Raw genomic sequence first — 16,166 nt, 5'->3', positions numbered from 1 at the left:
ACAATTTATTCTGGATACTACAAAACCTAAAGATACTCTTACAAAGTAAAACTACTAATTTAATAGTCAACAGCTTTAAAGTAGCTAAGCGAAGTGTTCATAATGATCTCAACACAACTGTATTTTCTGATAATACAAGAGAATTATTTTAAACAGCGGGTCGTACGTTTGTTTTCCACCTTCGAGGTATAAAAAAACAATATTCCCGTATTCAAGGTAATAAAAAACACCCCGCTAACTTTAATAAGATTTAGTTCATCAAAAACTTCCTCTGAAACTTCATTTCCAAATGCAATTACCAAGTGTCCGAAGCAGGGACTATTGTTCTTATTAAAATTAATGCAAAAATCAATCAATTTCAACTTCCCTTCTGAATACAATTTTTCTTCACCCCAAGCACAATGGAGAAATATTAATATTAAAAAACGCGAAACAATAGGTGTTGTTAATTTACTCATTAACAATTCATGGGGGTCCCCTCCCCTAAGGGAGGGGGGGAGGTAGTTCGGATATTCGGAATATTAATATCGGAATCCTTTGATACATTTCTGCGATCTTATTGATGCCTGATTTTAATATAAATGGCTTAATTAGAAGATTCTTGGCATTTTTAGTTTGATCTCTTGATCTTACCCGAATAGAATATTAATGAAGATATTATAAAACTGTTTTTCCTACAATTATTTGTTGTTTGTATTGGAGAAACGAAAGCCGCCAGACTCCGATGGCTCGGGCACGTAGTCCGGATGGGGGAAGATCGCGCAGGCTGGAGAGCGTACTCTGGAGTACCAAGTGGCCGAAGACCGTCTGGACGCCCTAGGTACCGCTGGAGAGACGAAGTGCAGAAAGACAGCGAACTCGGCACTATCGACTGGACAGAAACGGCTTTGGACAGAGTAGCATGGCGGTCTTTGGTGTCGGAGGCCAAGATCCACTTCGGGTCGTTGCGCCACAGCAGTAAGTAAGTATATAGGGATGTAACACGCAGATGGATGTTATAAATCAGGAAATTTCTAATAAATCGAACACAAAGGGCGATGGACAAAAAGACCGATAATTTTAATACTGTGAATGACAAAAATGACCACGTGTCGGGGGTCAAAACCGGTCGTAACCGGTTCTTTATAAAATATCATTCAATCGAATTTCGTACACCTCATCACTAATGTTCCTACAATCAAAGTGATTGACACATTTGAAAAGGGATCTTATCGTATTGTTATAGAGTTCAAGGCTGTGTGACATTGGTAGTTACATTTGGTACGGTGTATGGATTTAGTGACCAGCTGCCTTTTAATCGAATCTATTGAGTTTTTATACTATTGGCGAATCACGCGTGGCTATTAAATTTTTTATTAGTTTTATTATTTGAACTAGTATTTTTCTAACATTGTTGTTATGTCTAGTAGTTCAAATAGACTAACTTTTTCTAAAAAATTACTTGATTACTTATCAAGTAATTTTTTTTAGCTAGATTGTTAAATGCACTGATTTTTATTTTTTTTTGTCAGATTTTGATAACGTTTGGTTGATAGAGCTTCTCATTCTGGTCGGAATAAACACGAAATCCCAATTTGGGACAAAAAAAATATTTTTTAGTTAATAGGAAAATTCCATACGCTTTCGTAACTCAGTTGATGATTTTGTAGGACATACTTACGGTGAAATTGCGCTTATGTTGTACAGAATAGGGTCAATAGGGAACTTATCTATCCAGCAAAAAATTAAATCTTTCAAAAATGAAAAAAAAAAAGCGATAGCAAATTAAAAATCAGCCTTCATTACTAGTTCAAGTATGCTTAAAGCTTGGGTTAAAATTAACCTATAAAAGTTGAAAGTTTGTGATTTCTATGAACAAAAAAAAAATAGTCAAAAGATGCTTATAAAGTATGAATAAGGGAGCCATTGTTTCCTCATAACTGGTGACCCGTCAAAAAAAAGAAAATATCCAATTAAATTGAATACAGCCACAAAGGCGTCAAAGGCGTTCGAATAAATTTAGCGTTTTCGTGAAATTTTCGCTTTTTTTCCCTCCCCATTGTACCGGATATCGTTAATATTAATTTCTTACCCTTTCATATTCGTATTATTCGTATTCTTTGTCATTGTAATGAATCCGATACTAAAGATTTGACCTGAGGTTTCAAAGGGGTGACGAATGCTTTTAAAATAAATTATCACCTTTTGCGTTGTATGGAGCTTTATTTAAAAAGTCTTATGAACCAAAGATATTCATGTAACTTTTTTATAAAGGTAGATGACATCGTTTATATCTGGAACAGCACAAGTGGCGACCTCTTTTTGTATTAACCATAAGAGTAGATTATTTTGAACACCAAGTTTTTTTAGGCAAACGAGCAGAAGAATCACTTAAGGAATTACCATCGCTTAGCTAACTGCTGCCTGTGCCTAACGCCAGAAGTTTTGTCATCACCATACTAAGAAATAATTAATATTAGATCAGCATAGCAGCATATTAGAAGAAATAATATGTGACTCACAAAGGTTCTTTAAGAAAAATAGATAAAGCGTAACTAGAACACTATCAGTACAACAGAATGTCATTATTCGTTATTTCGTCAATTACTCCGAATAATCGAACAATATGCTCACTAATAACACAGGGACATTATTCTGATAATGTCACAAATCATCCACCGAAGTTTGTAATGAATTGACATATTCAGAACACGTGTGTGCCGCCACAGTGCAAATTGAACTTTAAACTAATCATGATTAAATTGAAAATCGATTGGCTTTAAAGCTACAGCTAATAGCAGCATATGGTGGTATTTTAGTTTACATGCAAATTTGAACGTTATCATTAAAACTTTACAGTGCAAAATCAATTGTATTAATACTAAGTTTAGATTAAGATGTTATTGGAAATTTGATCTTATTGGAATCGGTTAAGAGTTGGTTTTAGATTGTACGACGGTGTCGGTTGGATGTAAAGGAGTGTCGAATTCCAATAAGTAGTGTAATATGCAAACTGTTGATAGTTATTACCATTAATATTAATAGTGGATAACGATTTTCGGTTCAGCCTTGCTTCCTTGATACAATATTGAACATAAGTAACACATGTTATAGTATTCGCAAGTATTATGCGTACTCTTCTAAGTCGGTCCCTCACTGCTGAGGATCGTGACCAAGGCCTGTTCACTTCCTAAGAAAGTTATGTCCCCAAATAATTGCGCATGTGTGCGCCTTAATCTTCTATGTGTGCGTTGGCCTCCGGGAAAAAGTTGCGAGTAATAAAAATAAAAACATTTTTCTACAGCAACATTGCTCCCAACTCTGATTTAAATTATCACGAATTTTATACAATATTAATCATACAACGGGACTTAAAACGCTTAAAACTTAATTACATGCGATTAAGTTTTATAATGAATATTTGCTTCCAACTGTCTTTATCAATGTTCATAAAATATATGGAGGGTAGGTACGTCTACCCACCATAATAAAAAATATATTTGTCAATGACTCTGTCCAACTGCTGTGGTTAAAGTTCATAACGAAAATTTTATTTATTAACTCTTTAAATAATACATACAACGTGTACCGCTACGTACCACTTAAGACTGTAAGTCTGTACCTACATGGATTACAGCAATGCACATAGAAAATGTGCTAAATGCGGAGCAACGGCTGTTGAAGCAGCCAGAGTAAAATTTACAACTTTAGTGGGTTCAGAAGGAACCGAGTCATAACGCATCTGGAAAGCGTATTAATTAACCGTGAAGAAATGTATGAATACAAGGTGGAAATCTGTGTAAAATGCCGTATGTAAAGTGTAGTGTATCTGTGTGTAAAGTGTAATAGGTAGGCATGCCTAATGTTATTTGTATAAAAGGTACTGAAAACTTTGTGAATGCGCTTTATTAATGTCTATTTTTTTATTAAGTTGCCAGTTGCCAGTTTTCAGTGTATATTTTTATATGTAAAACATTTTTTAATAAATAATATATATAATGTTATAAACATAAACATGCCTTTTATTTAAATCAATTGATAATACCACAAACAAGGGGTAATATTTGCATCTTGCATATATTTCGTGATATGAAGATAACAAATATGTTTATCAACAGAATTACTACCTACCAATACCCGCCAGGCTAAACCGGTTGTCAACTTTAGTTACATTGGTACACAAAGACGGCGCCACTAGTATAAACGTATAAACGGTTGGGGACATTTTTTTGTATGGAGTTACCGTTCTTCTCCTAGTGAGTATTATATTCTTTGATCGTGACTCCGCTTGCAAATTTTTCCTATGGCAGCTCTCCATATATGCGTACTAAATAGTGAAATTTGTACCCGTCATTAGATTATCTGACAAAAAAAGATCTAGAGGAAGACTGAATATTGGGTCGATTCTATTTTTTTAAAAATCCTGTGGTTTTGATACGACCTTAACCTTTTGGACGCCAATGACCGATATAAAAAAATAAAATATATCCGCACCGCAGGTTCAACGCCAAAGACTGATTAATCGGTCACAGACCACAGAGCAACATAGACCTACGTGCATATGCATAAAGTTCAATTTCAGTTTTGACACTTCGGTGACGTGGCGTCCGGATGACTGCTTTTGTGTTTGACACGGCGTCGATAAGGTTAACGCTTGTCTTGTGCGTGTTCTCTCACCACAGACAAGACATCCTCGAGACTGAGCATAGTAGCTCTACCCCCTCTGCCACGCATACGATAGTTTTACTCCATTTTCGAGTCGAAAATGTCTTTGTGTGACGTCCGTGCCTTTGAACGGACCAATCACAGCACGGGACCTCGCTCACCTCGTCCCCCGCACCCCCGTATTTTTGGCAGCATCGGTTTTATGAAATAATTGTCTAAACTCCGTCTAGAGGATTCCTAGTCTATGTCTCTCACGCACGACTTTCACTTCATTTTGCATGCACCAATCAGCATGATCTTCGAGGTCGTATCAAAATAAGATCAAAACCATAACAAACAGTAAAATCTGAATTGGGCTCCAGAAATAATGAGCTTCATTTTCGGAAAAAACAAATGACATTTGAAATACAACTGTCAACAAAATTTAAATTGTCAATGTAAAATCAATTAAAGTTGAAATTTAATCCCATGACAAGGCAAAGACCGAAAATTCAAAACAGATGTCTTAAGAAAGACACAAAGAAATACGTTTCTTTCGACTGAAAACTACAAATAAAGTAACGGCCCGATTCGAACTTTAAGATACGTCAATTAATAGATCTAGAAACGATACGGATTAAATTTGCCAGTGTCAAATGTGACGTTTCTTCAAACAATAACGTCACTGACACATCTAATCCAAATCGTTTCTAGATCTATTAATTAATTAATTAATTTATTTATTTAAACTTTATTGCACAAAGTATATACAAAAATGTACAAATGGCGGACTTAATGCCAAATGGCATTCTCTACCAGTCAACCATAGGGCCAAACAGACATCTACAATTAATTAATTGACGTACAGTGGAATCCGTTTATTATGACTCCGCTTATACTGACCAACCGCTTACTATGACGTAATTACTGTGCGAAGTTTGGTTTTCATATAAAAATCTTTGTGACAAATTCGGATAAAATGACTTCGCTTATAGTGACAAATCGCTTACTATGACCTATAAATCCTATTTTCATGAAATTATGCCCGGTTGGTTATACTGACACATTCGCTAGTTTTCGTGGCCGTCCCCACGTCTTTCCCTGTGAGGACGTTTGGTGCGCGCGTGGCGTTTAAGTTATTTTAGTTTTGATTCTCGGTGACAAGTTGATAATTGGTACAAGGTTAATAAAACTCATCTCTCACAAAGGAATTTGAGATTGATTTGGAAAAATTAGCAAAAATAAAAAGATAATCAACTATGTTTTATATGACATCCGCTTAGTATGACGTATTTGTCACTTCCCTTCGATGTCATTATAAGCGGATTCTACTGTATCTTAAAGTTCGAATCGGGCAGTAAACTGATCGTGATGTGTCATTTTTCATGAATCTCTGAGTCAATGAGTCTGGGTAAAGATGAGTAAAGTTTACACAAGATGATGTCATTTAAATACTTCCATTTGCCAAGTGGTTATCAGTCTGAAAAAATAGGCTACTGAAAGATAGACATTGTAGGCTAATTTTGAGTTTGATATGGTGTATTCCCATTTGACCCCGCCGGGCACAGATGGGAATAGGCGCTTTATACAAATAATTCCCAGATGTCGCCTAATGTCATGTATGGCGGCGGTCACGTGAGGCGGGGACAAAATAGGAATACACTTTAGATATAAATTGGACTCTTCTTATTTTTTCTGTACCTAACCTATATCAAAATGTTTTGGGGTCCCTTTGTTTGACATAGAGCTTTAAGCTATAATGTATTGTTTGTCATATTATCATTAGTCCTAAATATGAAACCGTTAACTTTTCAGGATTTTCTTAAGGTTATCCTATAGATAGGTTAAGTTAGGTTTATTTTATGGCAATCTTGAAAAGTTACGCGTTTGTGACCCAAATTATGACTAACGAAAATGCGGAAAAACAATACATTGACATTTAAAATTTTTGGGAAACAATAGAGACCCAAATAGTTTTCATGTGTATTCAAAATAGGGTCGTAAAAACACCAACCTTTACTTTAATTGCAAAAAATATGAAAGACAAGTATCATTCCAAATCTCATTACGACCTATCTCCTAATTTATGATGCGCGCTTAATTCATCAAATCACAAAAAAACGGCGTATGTTACAAAAGAAACAAAAGCTCGAAAATAAGCAAATCCTTTGAAGATAAATAATTTATAGCGTCTAAAAAGAATTGTTGATAAACATCGAACATTAAATATGTAACTGTAGTCTATCGTAAAACGCCAGACGTACGTAAATATCACTTCGCGGGAATTATGAGTTTTATTAGTTTCACGCGAATGAAGTTTCCGAGGATCATTTAGTTGGCTTTGATGCAGTTTTTCTTGAGTAACGGATCGGGTGAATTGATTTAGTGCAGGTGATACTATCGCTATGTAACTAGTGATGTGTGGTCTAATCCCCAAGTGGAAATATTCTCTTATATTCCCCAGGTACCTATGTTAACCAGGTAGAAACCTACCTACTTCATATCCAAAAGTAAATATCTGTTTCTCCAAGGCATATTTCTAACGTTTGTGATTAAAAAAAATAGTAAAAAATAAACCAATCAGTCTCAAAAACTAGCGCAGGACCTACAAAAATGGCTGTCTTGTTTCAGAAGCCAAGTCTCATTTTGGGCCACTGAGCCAACGGAGTAAGTATTAAGTAAGTATTATTAAATAACAAATATATAATACAATACAATACAAATACTCTTTATTGCACACTACAGAAAACAATACAAATATTTAACACCATTACGGAACAAGCTTTTTTTTGTGTTGATATTGTTTTCTAGCCCTTTGCGGAATTAGCCTAAGATTTATATTTGAGGGAATATACCGTTCATATTATCCATGTATTTATTCCCTAAAATATTCCCTATCCCACCACCAATCGCAACAGGTGCCCAGTGGCCATTTCTGTTTACATTTCGACTACACCGCGTCGACGCGAGGCGCGCGTTTGATTCATACACGTCTTATAACTGATTTACAATAAAAACACGACTAAACGATTGATGTGAGTTATGATTAATGCCGTCTTTGATCTCGGGGCTATGAATCTATCAAGGCGGCTTCTGAATATCGACGGGCGTGGCGTAAATAAGCGGACGGTTTAGTTAATTATGAGGATGTGGAAGTTTGGAGATCTACCGGTAGATGGCGTTTATGTTAATTTGGACTGAATCGCGCTTTAGTACTTCTTTAGCTTTAAATAATATTATCTCTAGAAAACTTACATTAATTGGTAAATTTTGTCGGTCTATCAAGCTCTACATAACTAACTCCAGCTGATTTAGCTCTAGGTAGATAAAAACATACGGGTTCCTTTTAACCTTTTTTGTACGGGACCCTAACTGCAGCAGAAGTTGCTTGGCGAGTGAGGTATCCCATATTATTCGAAGATCTTTTTTTTAATAGAGTAAGAGCGTGTGCACATCATACTGACCATTTCGCCCACTTACTCTACTACTGATTGACACTAGTATTCATATATTTACTCGAAAAACATGCCGTAAGTAATATCCAAACGCACAATTTTACACCATACACCTTAAGGATGACTCACGCTAGACCGGGCCGGGGCCGCGCCGGAGCTTCCGGCGCTTCGTTTTCTATGGAAAGCACCACGTGATCACCGATCAGCCGTCATAGAAAATGACATGTCGGACGCCTCGGCCCGGTCTAGCGTGAGTCATTCCTTTAAGAGGAAAGTTGCCAATAATTGTTAAAACCGAAGAAAACAGGATAATCCGAACTGTAATAAAAGGAACATTAGCTGCCCTTCTTATCGGTTCCCAAGTTATCCAAGTAACATTTTGAAGATCAACTATTTCCAAATTGAAAGTTCACAGGAAACGATCGGAACGTCAATGACACCGTTGTCTCATCAACAAATTACACTTTTTGTGTCCGAAATTAGAATAATCAGCATCGAGTACAAAGAAGCTGAGGGCCTACCGCGAACCACATTCGACGTGTTGCCTCTCTGTCGCACTTGTATGTAAGTGTGACAGGGAGGCAACACGTCGAATGTCTCTTTCATCATCGACATGATGATGTTTACGTCGAACTTCTCAGAACAGAACGGAGCCAATACTTGGAAATAAATATGTGCGTTTGACATTTGCTTTCATGTTCGCGTGTGGGGTGTAATTATGGATCCATAAGACGAATTTGGATCTTTTTCGTCTATGATTTCGGTGCTTTTTCATGTGTGTTTTTTTATTATTAAATTATCGTGCGTGCTATTCTGACAAGATGATAGGTTACGTTTGTTGCGTGATTGCGTCTCGACGTTTGGGCTTTCTCTTTGATTGACTTGAGATGTGATGAGACTATTCGCTTTGAGATATTTGGCAGAAATCGTAACTATTGAGAGCCAAATTGTCTTGTCTAGTTTTTTCATCAAGCTTTTTATTATTGTAATAACATGAGTCAGATGCTACAGGATATTTTGTCATTATTAGCGTGACTAAAACTTTTATTAAAATAAGTGTAGATAGACGTTATTACGATTAACCTTTGAAGTAATCCATTTCTTTATCCTGATGATAATTATCATTAACATCATTACGCTACCTGATATTGATAAGTATAAAACGGTACGAAACCATTTCTCAAATGCATCCAAATATATCAGTGTCGAAGCGGCGCGTTCAAAACTAATAAGATGCGCCGACCAAAATAACAAAATTAAAATAAATCGAACGACAGACAGACGTCATAAACTAATTTCGAGTGTTTTCGTTTTGGATACAAAAATAGCGTCATCACTCTTTCATGTTCAGTGAAGTGACATTAAAGAAGAATTACTGTTCGAGTTTAGAGCCCTATAGATGAAAGTACGGTTTATTGCTAAAAATAAAGGTGTTTATGATTTACACTGCTCTATTATTGCTTAGATATTAAATCTCCTGTCGAACACAGGTTCTAACAAAGAAAAATAACAAGAAGCTACCATCTTGTGTGCAGTTTCGAACAGACTGGTATGGATTTCATTGAATAAAATAAAGAACGTCTACTTAGTGCATTGACGCGCGGCAGTGTCGGATATGGAATACAACTTGTCAGTTGACAAATATCAAAGAATTTACAGTAAATAAGAAGAACGGAATGGCGATTACTCCACCGACAAATAAATATTAGACGATATTTTTACACAAATTGACTAAGCTCTACAGTCAGAATAAGAATAGTATATTGCCACATATTCAACACAAGAACAATACAATAAGCAATACAATACAGTAAGCTCAGGTAAGGCTTTTGAAATTTGATTTTCTAGCATATTGAAACTTGAGTCCTTATAGGTAAGTTTGTATTTTGTCCTTGTCAACGTGATCATCTTTTTTCTCCGAAGACTCTATTCGGACATAGGCGATAGGTAAGTATAGAAACCTTATTTTTATATGTAACAGTTCCCCCTTGCAGGTACCTTTGGGGCTATAAGAAAATTATCTAAAATAAAAGTTAAAATCTAATCAGGACCGCAATCATCCCGCGATTCAAAGGCCTAATCAAAAAAGTTCCGAATACGAATCGTTTATCGAATGTCATCAAAAAGAAATAACAGAAGTTACCCCTTTCCGACTTAATTAAAATCTAGTAAGATACAGAAAAAACAGCGGGAAAAAGTCCCTTCGATAACTTAAATAACTCGAGTCCACAGAGAAATGGAGTTATAAATACAATTTCGCTTCGCCCTTTCACTTTTGCGTTTTTCCGGCTTCGGTTTGATTTTTAATCGATAGCCGATTCTGGAGCTTTCGATGAAGTACTTGAAACGTTGGAAAGAAAGTTCACTCCTGCTCTTTTGTGTTTTGTTTTTTTGAGAAAACCCGTGGTCTTTTATGGGGTTTACGTGTGGGCGATTGGCTTTTTGAATTGGAAACAATAATGCACGTGACATTTGAAACGTGACGGATTTCAATAGTCTTTTTTACTTTGAAATTAATTTAAATTTAATTTAAATAATAGATGTCGTATACTAAAGCAAACGGGATTGGTCACTTTGAACAGTTCTCGAGTCTTCGGAGGAAGCGGCATCTTCGGCTAACGCCCTAGAACCCTAGGCCCCCATCACGGCGGTACCCGTCCCAAATTCTCGATGTAATCTTAGAAAGCCTAGGCGTCTTTGACCAACTCTAAGGGCAAGTACCTACGTACACTTGCACCTCCTATACGAATCCTTTACGGGATTACGGTATAGCGAGAGAGATATGCTGCTGTTTTGGGAACAAATCCAATTATTTTGTTAATAATCTAGTACTAAAGGCCAAAAGAAAGAAAGAAGAAAGGCCAGGTCAAGAGCACCCTAAACCGGCGAGCGTGTATGAGGAATGTTATGAAAGTGAAGGAAGCGAAAGAGAAATGCCAGGATCGTAGCAAGTTGAAATCCGTGGTCTCTGCCTACCCCTCCGAGAAATAGGCGTGATTATATGTATGTATGTAGATCTTAAAAATCGATCTGCGGAGCTCTTCACAACTACCAACAGCAAAATAAAATTTTCCGTTTCAGCCCACACCTCTTTGTTTGCTAGTCACTTATTAGTATTAATAAAACCTGAAACCCTTCCAAATTATCAGCGATGCTTTCATAGATTGAATAGCCTCCTTCTTCAATTTCGGGTTTTCAATGCCTAATGACTGCCTGAATGAGTAACTCTTTTTGACTAGACCTCACAAGTGGCTCTCCAAATGGACTGGTCTTTGTGCATAGTTTGTTTGCTGCAGTTTTTTGTGTGCATTCGGATTGCATGGCTTTGAGTATCAAAAGGTTTTTGGCTAAACATTGAATGGGTAATGTAGATGTGATGAAGCGGAGTTTTGGGTTGAAAGCTACAAAATGGTTACAAACAACGTACCTATTTTATTACATATTTAGTAATAGGGCAGAGTTACTAAATCGTGTAGATAAGACAATTGTGGAAAACATTACATTAAACACTGAACCAGTGATGCTCATAACAGGAGGTAATTATAAAATTCACCACAATATGTGACGTCTTCAAATTACATATCGGCACTAGCCACTACTTAAAAAAACTCGTATTTAATTTTCTCAATCAAAAGAAAATTGTGGTATCTATGTCATGGATGCATACAGAGTTCTGCCTTTCAACATTGAGTAGCAGTGTGAGATACGATTTTTTTTCAAAGTAGTGCCAATACATCGTATCGTTCCTATCCACGTACTTTCTAACTGAAAAGGGTTGCCAGAAACAAGTTACTTAACGTAGAGCGAATACAAAAACACACATGACAAATAGACAACCAACATAAATTGTTTCTAAACTCATAAAGTGTATCCTTTTATAACAGTTATAAAAGGATACACTTTATAACTGTCCAATGACCAATGACCGAAAAGATTTATTTCCTCTTCGATTTGTGCACCGTAAGCTTCATAAATATTACTTACATACGGAATATGTGGGCATCGGCCATTTAATTCAGCTATCTCAATTTTGAAAGGGTTTAAGCGCCATTTTATTTAAAGTTAAACACTACATTTATTGCTAAATTTTGAGTCTTTATGGTATTTCAACTAGGAATCCCAAGCTCTTTCGACCCTAATTAGGAAAAAAATAGCCCAAGATTTATTATTTACTTACTTAGTTACAAATTGTTTAAGAATTTTGCATGACGATAACGGAATGGAAGTACGGAAAACTCTATCGAAATTTTGGGATACTTTTCTCGTGGGATTTAAAGTGCTTATGATTTCTGAGGAGAAATAACATGAAAAATTAGGATTCTGAAAAAAAAAGTAACAAATTTGAATGGCATTTAAGCGCATTTAGAAGACTAAGACACATAATACCTTTTTATAAGAGTGTTCGAGTCGGCCAGTGTTACCACTTGCTTTAATTGTCTGCGTCGATAATATTGATTGATTGATTGATCGATCGTAACGATACTGGTGGCAAGATGAATGGGTTCGATACAGTTTGTTCGTAGTGTTTGTAATAATCGTTAATTAAAAAGACATATTTCTCAGTGTTATTGTCATTGTTCGTAATATTTTTTACAGTACATATGGTCCTATTTTCCCGCACTAGTGCGTAAAATAGCACGTGCGTATGTCAAAAGTTTAAAGGGCCATATGTACTGTAAAACGTTGTACGATACACGTGCGAATAGGTAATTCCTCTTTTCCGCACTGGTATCGTAAATAACTATTTTTTATAAAGTAACTAGCGACCCGCCCCTCACTTCGCACGGGTTAACAAATTATACACCTAAACCTTCCTCAAGAATCACTCTATGAATAGGTGAAAACCGCATCCAAATCCGTTCATTAGTTTTTGTGTACGAACAAACATACAAACAGACAGACGCGGCGGTGGACTTTGTTTTATAAGGTGAAGTGATTCATCGTTATGGTTTGAACTTGTTTTGATACGACCGATACGACCTTGCCGATCGTCTTGGTGATTACTGGTGTCCGACCGAAACATGTTTTTTGCCGAAACCGAATGTTCAGCTTTAGTTTCGGCCGAAACCGAAACCGAATGTTCGGCTATGGCTCTAGTTTCGGCCGAAACCGAAACTTTTATAGACTTGTTAAAATCGTTGAAAAAATGTCATAAAACCGCTTTTAATTAAGGAATGCAAATCGGTTATTTTTTGTATGGAAATAACCGCGGTTTCGGTTAATAACCGATTATTTCCATACAAAAAATAACCGATTTGCATTCCCTACTTTTAATACACATATTAAGACTGAGTCGAGTCGACCGTCCAGTGGCGCCCTCATTAGGGGAATTGTGTTTTGTAATAAACCAATTAATGTCTGTATACATAAATCAGTATATTAATATTGTTGTCCTACTTGTTCCACAACTTTACTACTACCATTTTGTAAATTTCGGCCCGGCCGAATGGTTCGGCCGTTTTTTGGCCGAAACCGAAACTACGGCCGAAACATGATAGTTGGCCGAAACTGGCCGAAACCGTAACCGAATCTTCGGTCGGACACTAGTGATTACTCGATTCGCATCTCACGCACGATTTTCGCTTCATTTCGTATTCTCCAATCAGAGTGACCTGTTCATTCAGATCACTTTCCTGCCTCATGGTAAAGTAAAGAATGACGTCACAACCGATACGTACGATATTTATCCAGTGCAAGGATTATCGTCCGTTGGCGATCAATCATTCCATTGAACGTATCCTGTTTCCCCGCGCTAGGGGCGCCACCATCGACACTTTAATTCGTTCATTTATTCATTATTTTAACTGTAGTAATTGTAGCGAATCAATTTTGTCAATTGAAGATAGTAAATTTAAAAATGATACGATAAAGAACGAGTCACAGGAAATTTGAATTTACATGTTTGTCAATAAAATCATTAATAAATATGTTTGCAAGGGCAGACTACAAACAAAACCTTAAAAGGTTAAAGTTGGCTTAATAGAAGAAATCACGAAGTATATCGTTACCCTGCATACCATAGCAGTATAATTTTAGTATAAAATAGCACTGATTGCTAATAGCAAAGAGATCTGAGCAAAATTATATACAGAAGTATATTTTCAGAGTAATTGACATAAAACGTAAAAATTCATGCGATGGGCGAAGATATGTCTTATGATTCCATCAGTCCCCTACCCTGGCCTACACCATAGGGTAATTTTTACCTGACTTGCAGATGGAAGTCAGGTCACTTAGCCAGTATGTAAATTTTAAAATTATCTGTTGAGTCACCTGTAATAATATGTTACACAACGAAAGCCGCAAAAATATCTGACACGATCTTATTTGTTAGACATAAGAGCGTGTCACATATTTTTGTGGCCTTCGAAGAGTAATATATTATTGCAGGTGACTGTTCTAACTTCCTGGGTTCTTCTCATAAAAATCTCTTACTAAACCGTATTTTTTATCTCCAATATCTTCTGCGCGCGTCCCTAGATCTAGCCAACTGTCAAATTCAATTCACGTTGCGCAGGGGCATGTAATTGATTTATTGATCGTACGTTACATTCGATACCACTTAGCAATGCTGCATCCTTTTACCAGTTAACACAGTGACCTTACACTAAATCTTTTTCTAATGGGATGTAGTTATATGGCGGATTGGGTTTAAATTGACGAAGAAATTGACGAACCATGAAATGGAGTAAATAATAACGATGGCAAAAGAAAGAAAATAATGTAAGTACTTATGGTGCCTGCAATACGGCCACATCTCAAAATTTATGATTATTTGAGATAAGATTTTTTTTAAATAAAGTAGTGTCCTTTAAGGCCTTTTGTGGCAATGGTACCGTATTCCAACAGGCACCATACGAGTAGGTTGTTAACCAAGGGTTGAAAGTGACCGGTCCTACCTAATAGCACCAATAGTTCGATTTTGAGCAAAGTAAAATACATATGCAAACTGAACTTGTAAAAATAGGTAATGAAAAAGTATTTTTAAGACAAAATTTTCGTATAAAGACAGTTTTTGTGATAGCGATTGTCTGAGTAATATCAACAAATGTCTTTAAGTTTCCATATGAATTTGACAAACAGTATTTGACTTTTACATTGGAAACTAGATCTTATCATACCTACCTATAATTTAGATAATAATATTTTAATTTGTATTATTCCAAGTAGAAACACTACTATTTACAGTATTGACATAAAATCTGAACTGAAAAAAATGTCATATACTTACAAAAGAAAAAGTGACCAAGGCAGTACCGATCGGCCACCTGGGTTACGGCGCATCATGGGTTTTCACCGGATTTAGCCATCTGCTGCGAATGCAGAGGACGCTGGTTCGATTCCAGCCCTGAGCACTGTAGGCCTTGGTCAACTTTTCTTTTGTATATGACATCTATTTCACCAATAATTATCCAATTAAACTCACCTCTTTCTCTTTAGCCGCAAGCTCGCTCTCCAACCCTCCCTGCGGGCTGCTCCTGGCCGACCCGCTCCTGGCCATCTCCATCTTATCCTCGAGCTCCTCCTTAATGGGACTGAACTCTAGCCTCTCCCGCTCCAGGGACCCATTGGTCTTGGGCACGGACGCCTGGATGGGGCTCGTGGTCGCTAGCTGTTCCTTCAGTGTGGTCACTTCTTTTTCGGCCAATGTGGCTCGCTGGAACAATAGAGAAAGGGGTTTAGTATAAATGGCGACCATATAAGTGAAAAAAAAACCGGCCAAGTGCGAGTCGGACTCGCGCACGAAGGGTTCCGTACCATTACGCAAAAAACGAAAAAAAAAACACGTTTGTTATATGGGACCCCCGCTTAAATATTTATTTTATTTTGTTTTTAGTATTTGTTGTTGTAGTGGCAACAGAAATACATCATCTGTGAAAATTTCAACTGTCTAATTTACACGGTTCATGAGTTACAGCCTGGTGACAGACAGATGGACGGACGGACATCGGAGTCTTAGTAATAGGGTCCCGTTTTTACCCTTTGGGTACGGAACCCTAATGATATTTAGAAGATCAGAAAAAATCTTCTGCCATTGCTTTAGTCTTTTTTTTGTGTTGTCATAAAAAAGTTGGTACTTTAAGTTTA

At 36.6% G+C, this 16,166-nt stretch overlaps 1 protein-coding gene across 5 annotated transcripts in view; it reads right to left on the bottom strand.

The window, feature by feature from the left end:
- Positions 1-16,166, bottom strand: part of LOC134800141 (homeobox protein cut) — a 182,567-nt gene that overhangs the window by 73,888 nt on the left and 92,513 nt on the right. For all 5 annotated transcript variants that reach the window (XM_063772607.1, XM_063772609.1, XM_063772611.1 and 2 more), the window contains one exon: positions 15,505-15,735. In XM_063772607.1, the coding sequence (XP_063628677.1) occupies positions 15,505-15,735 (231 nt within the window). The remainder of the gene's footprint in view (positions 1-15,504; positions 15,736-16,166) is intronic.

This window comes from Cydia splendana, chromosome 19, assembly GCF_910591565.1.
Source record: "Cydia splendana chromosome 19, ilCydSple1.2, whole genome shotgun sequence".
In the NCBI taxonomy this organism is placed as follows: domain Eukaryota; kingdom Metazoa; phylum Arthropoda; class Insecta; order Lepidoptera; family Tortricidae; genus Cydia; species Cydia splendana.
This window is presented reverse-complemented; position numbering and strand designations above follow the sequence as displayed.